Here is a 15,086-nt window from a genome sequence, read left to right on the forward strand (position 1 = left end):
ATTCTTCCAGTGTCCTTCAAAGTACCGACCGAAATGTTACAGCATCAGGGGCTAACACATGTAAGTGTACCATGCCCATTGGGTTCAATTTAGTTCCTCATTAACAACCCGGGAAGTACCCGTAGTGCAGCGGTGTCTTCTGATTATTCAGACTCAACTCATGTGCGCTCTCTTCGCTTTCAGGACCTGGAAACTTCGATACAATAGCAAACTAGTCTGCCGGTTTGTAATATGTTATCATTTTGGTATTAAGTACTGATTTTCTTATGGGAAGAACTAGCAATCCCCTACCTGTGAAGATATGCCCTGCTGCAGAAACAGCAAGGGAACTTGCTGCCCTGTGTGCCACTAAGCACTACAAGGTGATCAACAACTGACTTTGTTGTGTTCTATCGCTGAAATAGTCTGGCGAAGCACTTTCTGAACAAATCGCGAACAACATAAGCACTAAAAGGTATTCCATTTAACAATTTATCAAATCTCCTTTGATGTAAGATTAATTCCGCATATAACGTTCGTAACATCAGCTACATAAAAGTACAGTCGATCGATAATTTTTTCACGACTTGATAACGCATACATAGACTATGGGGCGCGGATTAGCTTATCTACAACGTTGTCCAGGAAATATTGATTGACTTAAAAGCATAAAAAGCCCCCTTACGGTTAGCCTCACAGCGGTTTATTGTCTTCTATACCGATGTTATCTCATATAAGCACGTGATTTTCTAATGCTTTTGTCAACTCAAATCATCCAAACCAGCAAAAAAGTGTCTGTTAAGATATCCTGACGGAGTTGTGACAGAAGAAATTGCAATAAGTCTGAAATAACCTAATTTTCACAAACTCCTATCTGTAGAAGAACGATAATGCATTAGCAAGGTAAACTGGCCGTAAAACCTGGTAGACAATGATATTGAATTACCGGCAGGTAGCCTGAGGAAACTTCCTCCAGACGACACCTAATTTGAAACACGGTTGATATACAGCAATGCCTGAGATAACAAGGAAATGATCTCCAATACAGCAAAATGGCTCCCATCTATAGCACATAGCCTGAAGAACGGACAACAAATCCTCTTTTATTGCTACCTGGCGCCACACAAATAGTCCCTTTCCCCGTTATCTATCGGGTCTGCAGGATGCTGCTCGTCTGAGACGCCCGCGGCACCGAAGACAAAGTAAAGTCTGTCCGGGCCTCAGTCTGCAGGGAGTTGGTCGAATAGACGTAATAGAAATACTCCACAATAGCTCATCTCAAATGTTGTGAAGCTAGCATGGATCTCACTTAGCCATAATTGTGTATGTTAGATTATTTTTTTAGATATATTCATCTTTTGAGAATGGAAAACAAACTACCTGCAGTACCTAGACATAAACATTCCTAACCATCAGATGTCAGGTGGGACAACTGGAAATAGATTCGGTAAAGAGACACTTTCAAATGAAGTAGACTGTAGCTTTGTTTGTCTGCGTATCAACTCCAACCACATACTAATTCCACCGTAAATGTCATTTAATCTACCAAAATTGGATGAAATCTCGCCAGCATTAAATGCTGTACGTTGAGCTTTACACTCTTCTTCGTGTGCATAATTGTTGTTAGGACTTTTGTTATTTTGGGACTGGTAGCGTGACCTAGTCTCTTTGGTTGGCCCACATATTCAACGTAATGTACCTAAAACTAGTATCAATTCAGACGATGCCTATCTCTTTGTCGTCTAGCCAACATAACTGTTAGACTGATAGAGGGAGAAAAAGCCATTTCTCGAGGTTCTCTTTTCTTTATCACCGTAAGGTGCATAAAACTGATATTATCGTTGGCAGAATAGACATACGTAGATACAATTTTCTATCTTTTTATCTATTCGTGGCTAGTGCTTGCAAAATTTCATCTATTTGATTAAATCTACTTCTCTGCTATCTGATTTTAGTCATTTTGTGAAATTGTGCAGAAAAGAGGTATAGAATTTAAACAACGCGTTACGTCAATATATGTAATATATGTGTTATATATGACAGGTAATGAAGCATTCAATGGCCTTGACGTTGTAAACAACAGCTTGTATATTGCATTATTTGCATAATTGATGAGGCTGAATTTCAGAAATATTTCCTCTGGGAGTATTACACAGCACAACAACAACATATCACGGAGTCACATGCGGGGATTGATTTTTTTTATCCCCATTCTGTCTCAGCATGACAGTGAACAGGCGCCTGTTTGTGGTGAGATTTGTTGACACAATCATCGCGCCATCTGTATCTGCCGACATTACCAATAACCTCGCCGGCATTAGATGCTGTACATGTAGCTTTACATCGTGTGCATTATTGTTTAGGACTCTTGCTTTATTGGGACTGGTAGCGTGAAATAATCTCTTTGGTTGACCCACATATTCAACGCAATGTACCTAAAACTAGTATCAATTCTGACGATGCCTATTTGTTCGTCGTCTAGCTATAGTCAATGCAACTGATAGAAGGAAAATACATGTGGCTTTTTTTTAGGTTCTCTTTGGGACAGGTCGTTCAGTGTAATATAACCAGCAGCTACCGCGCCGCGTGCCTGCGAAGCTGGTGTTTTGCACCGAAGGGCTGTTATACCGGCTATATAGATACAGATAGATAGATACAGAAATACGAACATTACACCTTTAATACTGCCTATGGGGAAATCTAATTTAAATTTTCTTCCTGCATTTTCATTTATAGAAATTACTCTGTTTTAGGATTCTTTTCTGAAAGAGCCTTTTCATTTGATCAATTACTTGGCATGAAACTTACATCTTCGTATTGATTGATTTGCAGAATCATTTCGCCAACAAAATCCAGATTGATTGTATTTCTTATTACTTTTAATCGATTTTTCTTAAGATTTGAGGCTATATCTAGTTAGACAGCACCGAACTATCAGCGTGAAATTTGTACGATGGGTTCTCCTGGGTTCCCTACAAATGTATCGATTTACATCAAATGTAGTTCAAAGGTGGATATAAACCAATTTACATACTCCATTGGACAGCGACGAAACTGATGGAGACAGAACTGTTGGAAAGTTGTGTGCTGTGGCGGTTGCTTAGACGTAAGATTCTCTTATTGTGGCACATTTTACGTCTCCTAATACAATATTTCTGTGAAGATTTCTAATACAAATGTCTAAATAGGCCGAGAAATCTATGATAGACTACCCGCAGATACATTACTGTCTTTCTTAGAGACTTACATGGAACAAATGAAGAATTATACCAATAATAATGAGTCTATTTCAATTTAGATAGTCGGATCATACTAATCAAGACGACAGAGGTACATTCGGTCATACTTTTACAGTTTATCATATGCTCTACAATTTATATCTATCTAGCCGTGTAGAAGGTTTAGAATGTGATCTTGTGAACATGAAATGGAATCCCCCGTACTACCCGCGCGTATGGTTGACTCTCCGGTAACGCTGCTCTTTATCAACTATAACGCCAAGTTTTTACCGACGAGAAAACTACGTCAGCTGTACTCCGTACAAGGTTCCGAAGTTCAAGTTGGATTATGGTCCCGCATATTAAACAGGACGCAGAGCCACATGATACTGTAAAGTTCTCCGCGGGTGGCAGGCTAGAGTTTGTGCGAGCATTAACAGATCACCAGAGCTTTCTGTTTTCCCGCCTGGAATTTACTTAATGCGCGCAGAGGGCAGACGTGTCAGGAGAGAACGTTTCACGGTGGTCGGATGTGAGACTTCCATGTGGAGCACAATTATCGGGAAATTTTCTACGAGTTTTAGAAATACACGGCGGAACTCACATTTGGCCCTGTCGTCTGGATAACAATGTCGTACCGAGACTGAAAATCTCAGTGTCAACGTTTCGTGTCAACGTTTAATCGACTTTAGAGGGATTCATCTATATCAATTTAATCTATGTATCATATTGACAATTTTGATGAATAAAGGTTGTTCCTCTGTAGTAGTTGTCAACGTGAATCGTATGATTTTATGGAAATTCTTAAATACTATATGTTTTGCATTGCAAATGCACAGTACAAAGCAAGTGATAGAATTGAGAATTTTTTGTCATCGTTTATGTTAACAACGATTACAAAACAGCTTAACAAATTCCTTGATTAAAAAGTCACCAGGTAAAATGCCTTTATGATTGAAAAGTATTTTTTTCATAAAACTTAGCAATCATAAAGAATACCTGGTGCAACTGTCAATATCTAATCATAGTATTGTTCCCTCAACCTCTGTGTTGGAAAAAAGGCCATAGCCATAGTAACAAGGTAACTGCACATCAAGAGGAAACTGCACATCTAGACAGTCATATTTATTTCATGACATCCATTCAGATCAAATTATTGTCCCTCTAAGATTAATTGACTTATCAACATATCAGATGTCAGCATCAGATAAAAGATTTTCTAAAATTTTGGTCGGTCGAGTCACCAATTCAGACTTAAGCCGACATGTAATTAGTGTTTATTATACTTTGATATATGTACTTCTGAGTCAAAACCATTCAATCATATCACAAATGCAGACAGGAATGATTTCTGGAATTATAGTACACGATGACAGTTACCGGGACATAATTGATTTGAAAGTGGATCTGGATATTATTGACGACCCGGAAGCTGCCATGAGAATCGTGGTGATATTTGCCAGACCACCACAGATCATGCCCATAGCGTGCGGGGACGGGGAATCTCTTATTCACGAGTTCTGCCGGAGCGTGTGGGGCCATGACCTTTCCTGGAATCCTCTTCTATCCTACCACACCACGAATAGAGAAGAATGGGGGGTTCTAAATCAAGTTCCCTGATCTTTACATAAAACAGTCTTACCAGAGGAGCTATGGTAAGCTCTGCTGTTGGGAATATACTTGTTCACCCCCATGCCATGGATTTTTGACTCAGCATAAACTGACTGTAGTTACATATCAAACGTGTATGAATTGTAAAGAGGGTCGTTTCGATATTACTGTTCAAACGGTCATACAGCACCAGTAAATAAAAGTAACGCGTAATGAGCATTATTTCCAATAAGGAGGACCAAGTTGTAACATTTTAACGCTTTCAATTTATGATACACTAAGACGGTGACATGTAGTAAAATTCTGCATCTGAATAAGCTTCTTTGGTGGAATCCCCAAACTTGCCAGTATATGATTCACGGCTTGGCCCTACATGAAGTACACGTAAGTCCGAATTTGATGTAACTCTTACTATAGATATCCCATCCATTTGCACATCTGTATCAAAGAACATATAATGTAATTGATATGTATAAGAACCTAGGAACTATTGATTTCCACTGAACCCGACTTTGGCTAGGATTAGAGTATCTAGAATCTTACAGACCAAAGATAAATGTTCGGCGAGAAATTGCTCTATTTCCTCTGTCGCTCCACGAAGAATGTCCCCTATCACTTGCAATTGTCGCGGCACCATTAAGAGTTGAATGAGATATCGCAGGGCGAGATTATTTCTACGAAACTGCAAATGGTCTGCAATATTCTAAGGAATATGGATGGCCTCGGGCTCCCTGCCGCAAACTTTGTAAGCATTGTCCCGCTCCTGTCACGATTCATGCCGTGAGAGATAGAAGTAATTTCCCCCGCCGGTCATGACAGCGGCTGGAAACAAAGTAGGAAGGCACTTTTACTATATTACCTCTGGCAATGATGGAATCTTGACCCGCAGCGAAGGCATATTAAACACTGACATTTCTTTTGTGAATTGCGTACACTGACGCAAGCAATTTACTCCCAATAAGTACCCACTTTGTCTAATATTTCACATGGCGTCCTGGCTGTGGAAGTTTTCCTTGATTGTCTTTTAAAACCATTCGAGTGTCTGTCAACTTGCTGGCACTGTTTATAAAAAGACACAACAAAGACGTGTTCTATTGAAGCTTTTCTGTGATGTGCTGGGATGTCCGTCTGATCCAGCCTAACTTAAGTATGATAAAGTTCGTAGACTATTTGAAAAGGATTTCTGGATTTCCTCGCCAAGATGCAAAATTGAGATTGCATTTTCCCTTTGAACTTAATTCGTTAAAAATCTGTCAGAATGTTTTCGCGTATACGAGAAACGTTGAGCCAGTCCCGACAACCAAAGTCTTCCTGACGTGTTTCCAATAACACAAATGTTATTGCTGCAGATATTACTCAACACCAGCGAGATAAAAGTGCTTTACATGAGTGTTGAATGTTTCTTGGCCCTTCTTTTTTTCTTTTCACATGGACGTTTGAACTAGATATACCAAAGATGATTTTCAAATAGCTTTCCTATTCTCATATATACATATGTACATTCATATGTATGTGTAAACTTGCCCGACATAAAATCACTTGAAAAATGGCTAGCGAATATGATATTGATTCCTTAAGGAGGTCTACATCCTCCCAGCTATATCATCTTCTGAAATACTATAACTACCTCGATTTAGTGGCTGAATAACCAATACGTTTCATACTTCCGACGCTAAAAGAAATCTAGATAGATTTCTGATGGATTTTTTACAGCTTTAGTCATTAATAAAAGAACATAACAAGATGGAGTCCCTAAGGCCAAGTTATTGGGATGTGATAATCGGTGTTTTAGCTCCCAGCACCAGAAAAAGAATTTGACGGTATCCTTTTAACGCTTTATTCTTCCCTGGGGGAATACGGTAATACCTGCCGAAATGTGTAATTTTCTGAAGAGGGCTTTTACTAGCCGCATCAGAGTCGTTTGGGCGTGTAAGAGTATTATGAGCGCCAATTTGCAATATTCTACAATCCACCCTTGAAGACCGTTTTCTCGCTGATACATTGAAAGCACCCTTTACATGTAGACGTATAGACATCAAGTGTAATCACATCGTTATTGGAGTAAAAGCCGAATAGAGTCAAGCATTAGGATGTGATACGCAGTGCAGATATATTGTAGGTAATCTAAACAGCAATATATTTCCCTACACACAAGTCCCGTGTAGTATCATGGCTTATGGTGAGAACTCTTGAAAGGATTTTGTTGTCAGCAGTCCATTTCTGCAGCTGCAAGTGTTATGATTTCTATTTGCGTGTTTATGAAAGCAATTCCGGGTAACAGCTCATAAAATGGTATTGCGGCGTCAAAAATGTATCCATATCCTTTGAGTATAATTCTTTTGACGCCCTTTATCAAAAACTTTCCAAGCGTGCAATGCTTATTACATATATTTGATGTAATACCGAAGAGAATTTGAAATGTAACCTTGACCTTGATCTATGTGCTACTTATAAAAGGATCCGATGTGATTGAATTGGCCTTTCCAGTGAGGTTTCCGAAGGTCTTGCGAAACGTTGACATCTTGATATGCCGTTGAAAGTCAATTCGCCATCCACAGCAAAGAGATTAAACTTTCAAACATTGTCTAGACGATGTCGATGGAAGAGATAACTTAAGAACGTATGAATAGATTCCAGTGATTGTGATCTTTTTTTCTCTTGCCGTAGCCAATGAGAAAAATTGATAGATTTTGAGACATACACATACTCGCGTTCAGCTCCAGATGCAGGGATCTTTTCCCAGTCAATTGTTATAATGACAGTTTGGTATGTAAACCTGAGTGACCTCGATGTCAGGCGACTGTGCCTCCAGGGAAGTAGCATTCATGTCAGGCGCGTCCAACTACGTCACTTCTTATAAACCACAGATAACGGACATATAGGACACTATTGCTTTTGCTTCTTCCGCTGAACGTAATTTTTTTGTCTTCTATTACGTACGTGTACTTTTTCTGTAATTATAACGTTGGGTAACATAAATTCGGGATTTTTCCGATAATGGTTGACTGAAATCAATCTAGCAGAACAATAAACCATCCTTTTTTTCTATAATTCTGTCAGTATCATGTACTATCTTTGCACTAATCATATATATGGTAGATTTTGTCTCTAGTCGTGCTGACACCATAATATTTCAACTTGAAACTACCGTCCGCCGCACGCACAATTACGGTGCTGTCGGACAGGGGGGTACATTAATTCGGGAGAGAAGATTCGTCTTGAATATCTTACCGCTAATCACATTTTATACAGCAGCTATTCGTTCTATCCTTGGCTTGAGGAGAGTGCTATGGATATAGACGTGTCCAAGTAAAAAAAATACACGAAAAAACGGCCGTACCGCACACATCAGGCCAGTTCGGGTACAACCCGTGTGTTGAGTCGGTAGAACTTCACTCAAAGTCGGCCCATCGTCATCATCGGGCAACGTGTAACGTTACATTATTCATGGGAAGTTAGCTGGATGCCGTAGCAATGGTAATACTACTATGTCCATGTGTTCCTTGTTGTGTTAGGAGCAAACTTTGAGGAAAATATCTTCCTCAGTCCACTATCACACGCAGCATTTAGACAAAAAAGTGTTCCTGACAAACCTTTGTCGTCTGCTTGACAACAGGATGCTGGTTAACAATATGGCGGCGGGAAAATACACGTGCCGTAGGTTGTAGCAACAGAGAGGAGTTTTGATGATTGATCACACTTAGAATCCAGTTGCAGGTTAGCAAAAGAGATTGTAATAAGTTGTCTTGTAAATAATTGTGTTGAGCAGGAAGCGGATGTGACATTTTTCTTATAAACCAGCCGACAACCATGTTGTTTAATTCTCCCACGAAGTCCTCAGACTGTTCCAATAAGGGACGGAGAGTTTTTGACCTCGTCGCCTTATAATCCATGCTTATCGAAGCTTTTCAGACAGTGTTCTGAATACGTAAGTCTGGCAGGTTTGCATTTCTAGCGGTATTACTTATGTTGCATCTAGCACATATCCCTAAATACCCCGTTTTCGAAAAATCCCGAATTTAAGTACCCCGCGAATTTAGGTTACCCAACGTTAACATGTTTGGATGAATCAAGTTACTAATGGCTGCACAGTGTAGAAATAGTTCGACGCACAGTCAAGCTACAACAAAATACAAATGCTAGGAGGTAAAGCTGTTGTTTTAATGTAGTGCCTTCTTTTGAACACCTGCTAGCAAACCATGAGGTATAACAAACTTGGCTATTCCTGAGGTACGGACCGCCGATGTCCTCGTGATCATGTTCAACATTTCACACTGCTCTAAGCCTACCTAGTGCTCTTAGCCTACAGCAACTCATTGAAATCATCGTTAAAAGCAGGGGCAACATCATCAAAACACCCCAACACACCGCTAATTTCCATTCGTGAGAGAAAGTTACTGGATCCCATAAGTTGTCCGTACATTGGAAGAGACATATCGTTAAATGTGTGGCTATTGTATGTCGTTGAACATTGCAATGATTCTCTTATATGACGGTATATGCAACTATGACAGGCATATCAATGATAGCAAGCCAATTCGTACATTTTGCATGCTTTACATCGGTTCCCGAATATAAGTTTTGGAAAATACTGTCCCCAAAGCAACGCCATCTCTACGAACGCAGTGTGTATCGGCTTTAATTATTCATGATTTCTTATCTAGCTCCCGTGCAAAACAAAAGTATAAAAGGGCATCTACGGCATCATTTGATAAAAAACGTGTGAAGAAAGACAATTTATCTTCAAAAAGATCTACAGATCGCCAGATATAACTTCGTGTCAGGCTTTCTTGAGTTCTTTAGGTTGATCTGGACGGGATACTACATTGGGAACTCGATAGGCCTGGTGACAAAGTGCACGTGAAACGTTGACGTCATTGGTGCACCACTCCACCAAGCCAGGGGCACCTCATCCACAACTAGGAAATCGATTGTATCTCTGCATGTTTTACATCACGCTCCAAGGCATGGTACCGGCCCTGTCAAATACAACAGAACATAACGAATAAACGGGATGCACAAAAGAATTAAATGTCTAAAATTTGAAAGATTTTTTTTCTCATTTCCAAGCAACAGTCTAAAGCATCGTTGCTTATTCTTATTTTCAAATGTTGCATTAAACCCGATGCTACCCTAACGCTATGACAGCTCGATAATCATTGATGCTGCATCAAGAATGGTCAAATCACACAGTAGTAACTATCCAGAACGAACACTGCTGTACACTACAGTACAAAGCAAGCTATTGTCAAAAGCAGCTTTTGTGGTTAGTTAGTAATTAATCACGCGATTGACACATGCCATTTGAAGCTGGCGATGCACGAAACGACTGTTTCTTTCTTCACAGTCTGTGAATCTTACTTGAAAGATGTCCTTACTTCTTGGCAAGCGTCTTAAGGGTGCGGTTGGTCGCCTCCAGTGACGTCACGTGAGCCTTTACCTTGTCCATCTCCATTTGGAGCTCAGACACACGATCGTTGGCGTACCGCAACTGAGGGGGGATAAGACAGTGCGTGCTACTAATATATACAGTCATCGGTAATTGGTTGGTGAAACTATGTGATAGCATCCAACTGTTACAAGTACGTAATGTCCAAGCAAATCTATCGGTGGCTATAAGACCGTATCCAACTGGCAAAGGGGGTTTTTGTCGCCGCCAATTAGAAATGACTCCTACCTGTTTGAGTGCAGGCAGATCTTGGGTGGCGACGAAAACTCCCTTTACCAGTTGGATACGGTCTTATAGCCACCGATAGATCTGCTTGGAGAATAAGAAGGACGTATATCTTTGGAATACAATTTGTGCAGATACTAAAGTGATGAGCACACTTAGTTGCTCAGCTCTAGTTGCAAGACCGATGGATGAGGAAAAATTCTCACCTCTCTGTCGAGTTTTCTGTTCTCTGCTATCAAGTCGTCATTTTTACTCTGCACCTCGTTCAAGTCCTGTTTGTAACGGTCCACCTGTCCCTCCAGACGCTTGATCTGGAAAAGATTTTCAATTTCCAAATGAAGGGTCAAAATCTTTTGCATCAACGTAAACTAGTACTTAGCTTTGGTTAGGGATGTCCCTAGGACAGGACGTTGAATGGGGGTCCCGTGTTTGAGAAGAGCCACACCTTGAGCACACTTACGAACTCGCCAAACTTGTCGAAAATAATAGGAGTCCTTCCCGGTGTGAGTGGGTCAAACCTTACAGTCCGGGTTGACATCTTAAAAAGGAGATAGTCACCTGTACCTGTTATGTCAATCCTTCCACAAATGTGGTAAATCTGAATAAATGAATAGATAAACTTTTCACAAGGGGAAATATCCTAACAAAATAAAAAGCTCAGATCTTCAAATTACAATTCCTTACCAGATTAAGTACCCTTAAGCTTAATGCTAGTCAGTAATATACAACCACCACCCTTCCTCCTTTTCATTCACCTTCTTCTCCAGCATCTTCTTCTCCTCCCACCTCTCCTCCTCCAGATCCTCCTTCTCCTTCTGTAACCTCTCCGTGGACTGTTGATGTTGCCGCCTCCCCAGGACGTAGGACGACAAGCCGAGATTTTCATCTGGAGAATTTCAGGAAAACGATTATTTTGAAACTTTCTGTCATGTACAAAAATTAGATAGATACCGAGTTACATTGACAAACAAAATTTGAGGTAGTAGAGGGGGTTGAGGATAGCCCATTTAAATTTTAAAACAGAACAGATAGGACACAGAAGTTTATATCCATGAAATAATCTTCTGACAAAATCTTAAGTAATTTTGACTTCTGTATCTTTTTACCGACTGAAGAAACATGCGAAGCGATCTAAGTATGGCGCTACGTGACGATGGGGACATTCAGCGACATCTGAAATATTTGCAGCATTGGTGCGTTTTTTTTCTGCAATTATACTTTATATCACTAGGCGATGCTTCTAAGCCGTAGCGCATCTGTGCATTGTTTTCGTCATATTCCTACATATTCCAATTTGTTGAAATAATAAAGGAATAAAGGACCAACTACAAAGCAATTCATCAAGGAAAAGGGTAAATGACCAACTACTAGTACAAAACTATACATCAAGGAAAAGGGTAAAAGCAGAACAATAGATAACGCTCTCTTTAGTTCAAAAGTCGTACAATATTTCGTTTTCAAAAGACGACGTAGCAATGTGATCTCGCAGGGAGTCTACGTGAATGTAGACCATACTCTATTAGATAATTAGTTACATATTTATCGCTCGAATGAACCGGATACATGACTACTTTTAGCTTTTGGCGATTATCTTTTTGATAATTTATACTATAAACAGATCCACACAGAGAAGAGTTGGAACGAACTGTCAGAACCTGCCAAGACAATTTGTTACTTTATCCACCATTTGACATAAACATTGCCATTCATATTATCGTTATCATTAGAACCAGCTGCCACTCTGTATGTATCTCTTCCAGACAATTCTGTAGAAATTCGATGATCTTTGATAACCCAAGCATCGAGAATTCAAGGCAAGATCACAGGCACCGTTAGTCCCATGGGCACATGGGTGGCTTAAGTGATAATCTAGCACAGATTACCACTGTTACTATGTCTGGAGGCGTTGAAAGTTGTACTGGAAACATGTGCTGACGACCAAAACCCACATATCCCCGAGAGTATTTATGTTGGGCAAGCTTGGTTCTAATCTGCAGAGTTTGACGCCTGCAACCGCATACCTCTAAGTCAAACAAAGTAGAATTTTAGAATTGCATATTGGTTTTGGAATAAGTATAGTAAGAAGTAAATAGTGACATTGAATATTAAATGGTATGGTCACAACTTATAATCATTCTGTTGGGGCAAATCTTTCTTAATTGTTATTTTGCATGGATTTGATCCAACATAATTCAGTATTTCCTTTCCATTTGTTGTCACTTTGAAAATTGTTTCGAAGGCTCGTTATGAATTACGTTAAATCTGTGCATAACTCTTACTTTATAAAGCATATGAGGGATCCTTTCGCTGAAGGAATTTGTGATATCTATGTCTACACTAAATGTCTACACTAATGATATGAGAGAATAATTTTCACTGTTATTTTAACTTGTACGTAGCTACATATACATGACAACAGTTTGGCAATGACATAAACGAATTCAAATGACTCAACCGCGCGATTGGCATTCAGATAGTCACTGATGCCCAACAGAAGAATCATAACTGTTTAGGGTACACTATAGTATACATTACATCTAGGGTTAGCTCGATACCGCAGACTGTCTCAGATAAGATTGTAATGCATTCGTCTGACGTCAAATACTTCAAGAAAAACAAGCATACATATTCTCAGGAAAATTGCTCGCGAAAATTAAGAAAATAGATCTTGCTTACTTTCTGGAAGCTCGAGACTTTTAGCCTGTCGTAGCATCTGCGACTTGCTCGCCATCTCTGACTTGTTTTGATCTGCGAGGAAACAAACTGGCTCAGAGGTTGGTCCAAGTTTGGCTGACCGACGGTGGGTTCTCTGTATCGCCTGCTCGAATCTCTGATTCTGAATTTACCCGCGGGACGGGCCAGATGCCACGCGGGTCTGACCGTATAAAGAACGGTCCGTGATACTGGAGCTTCCCATTGTGGTATGTTGTGCACTGCTGAGCACGAGAGGGAAAACACGAAACAGAGTGAGATTACAAGAATTACCTCAAACTTCTTGTAATAAAACAGAAAGCATTCTTGTAATGCTTGTTTTACGATGTGTGATACTCCCATATAAAAACAGCTTTCTACCTTTGCTCTTTGTATTCTTCAAAACAAGTAATACGTGTGACCTTTAAATATCAGATAGCATTACGACGGGTCCTACGGCACAAATAGTTTAGCGTACAACAGCCTGAGGAGGTGATATTTCAGAATTAAGTTGGTCAACGTCAACTTTATTTCAGGCTTGTTTGTGTTAACTGTGGAAAACCAGAATAATAAATGGCAATCTAACATCTTCATAGCATGGAAATGTTGCAAACACGCAAAGAAGTGTGAGGAACCTAATTTCTATCCTATATCTGTTTCAGATTTTGAAAGACGTATCAAGAGTTTACTTTACTATAACTAGACTCTCTTTCAAATAAATACAATACTGATAGTTGGGTGACGTATAGGGCAGTTACGTTAAGATTACATTGTAAACTATTTCTTTCAAGAACAGGTGCTTAATCTCCAAACAGATGTTGGGAGGTGAAACCAACGTTATGTAGCCATGGGGGGGGGGGGGTGTCTAGAAAACGTTACAACTGCTTGCCTTTCAACATCTCCTTTGAGGCTACTTGTGCTCGAATCCCAGATGGGCATTGCGTGCAGCTCCGTGTACCTCGGACGACTAATTACGTGTTAGACATAATCACTTCAATGCCAGCAGTAAAAGTGTTGTGTCATGTCTTGGGGGTACAACGCAGCCCTATTAGCACTTTTTTAATTCGGTATTATAACGTATTTTCACATCATCTTTTCTATCATTTATATGGCATACAATATGTGTAATATCAGTAATCAAATGATGTAATAATTATATGAAGTAATATATCATAATTATGATCATAAAATTATAATATAATCATATGATCATATGATATTACAAATTTTATGATATGTGATAAATCTGTTTTAGAACTTGTATATATATCATTAGTCTGTGTTACAGCTAATTACATATCATAACATGCTAGTACGCGAACTTTGTATGTTACAAAAACAACACAAATAGATTGCAATGTTACCTCATATGATGACCTAGGCTGTATTCTAAATGTTGGAATGTTTCAATCATGTTGTGCTCATTAAGTAACGTTTTTGCAGGAATGGACGTCTGTAAAAGAGACCGTGAACATCCGATTAGTGGAGAAGTGCCTGTGGGTTGGATTTACTGTGAAATTACTAAAATGTACGTACCGAACGATGTGAAAACCTTGAGGAATCATAATTGTCTACTATACACCTCGTGCGCATGCGTCACTGATTGGTGTTGGAGTTGGGGAGAAGTGGTCATGTTCAGGAGTGGCCCCTAGCGGACTAATCTAGCACAACTGCTGTAGTGGATCTAGTGTTTCTATCATTCATCTTTCGCAGCTCTATCGTATTACCTCCGGGAAGGAGGGTCGCCTCCCGAAGGAGTATTCAATGGCTAATTATGTCCGTACGTTTGCAGCTATAACTCACAATCCTCTTGCTGCATTGGTATGTAGTTTGATATGTCGTCTGCTAGCATGCGTGAGATGATGCACGTTTTTTTTTTACACCGTAGCAGTTTTGAAAGGCAATGTTATATT

The 15,086-nt window shown here is 39.7% G+C and overlaps 1 protein-coding gene across 2 annotated transcripts; it reads right to left on the reverse strand.

The window, feature by feature from the left end:
- Nucleotides 1–8,948: 8,948 nt before the first annotated feature.
- LOC136433168 (leucine-rich repeat flightless-interacting protein 2-like) lies at nt 8,949–13,444 on the reverse strand. Of its 2 annotated transcripts, none has more exons than XM_066425078.1 (5): nt 13,159–13,444; nt 11,238–11,368; nt 10,689–10,793; nt 10,187–10,299; nt 8,949–9,787 (listed from the first exon to the last, which is right to left on the reverse strand). In XM_066425078.1, the coding sequence occupies exons 1-5, from the start codon at nt 13,211–13,213 to the stop codon at nt 9,757–9,759; spliced, it is 435 nt and encodes a 144-aa protein (XP_066281175.1). In that variant the 5' UTR covers nt 13,214–13,444; the 3' UTR covers nt 8,949–9,756. The 2 variants fall into 2 exon arrangements, with proteins under 2 accessions (XP_066281175.1, XP_066281184.1); XM_066425087.1 differs by having other exon boundaries at nt 10,170–10,299; nt 13,159–13,442.
- Nucleotides 13,445–15,086: the final 1,642 nt, after the last annotated feature.

This window comes from Branchiostoma lanceolatum, chromosome 1 (assembly GCF_035083965.1).
Source record: "Branchiostoma lanceolatum isolate klBraLanc5 chromosome 1, klBraLanc5.hap2, whole genome shotgun sequence".
Lineage (NCBI taxonomy): Eukaryota > Metazoa > Chordata > Leptocardii > Amphioxiformes > Branchiostomatidae > Branchiostoma > Branchiostoma lanceolatum.

What these genes read in the sequence shown, in the direction of transcription:
- LOC136433168 (XM_066425078.1), bottom strand. Translation starts at nt 13,213, where the DNA reads ATGGCGAGCAAGTCGCAGATGCTACGACAGGCTAAAAGTCTCGAGCTT. An exon ending in AGAAGATGCTGGAGAAGAAG is followed by an intron (nt 10,794 to 11,237) that starts GTGAATGAAAAG and finishes AATCTTTTCCAG; the next exon opens with ATCAAGCGTCTGGAGGGACA. An exon ending in ACAGAAAACTCGACAGAGAG is followed by an intron (nt 10,300 to 10,688) that starts GTGAGAATTTTT and finishes ATCCCCCCTCAG; the next exon opens with TTGCGGTACGCCAACGATCG.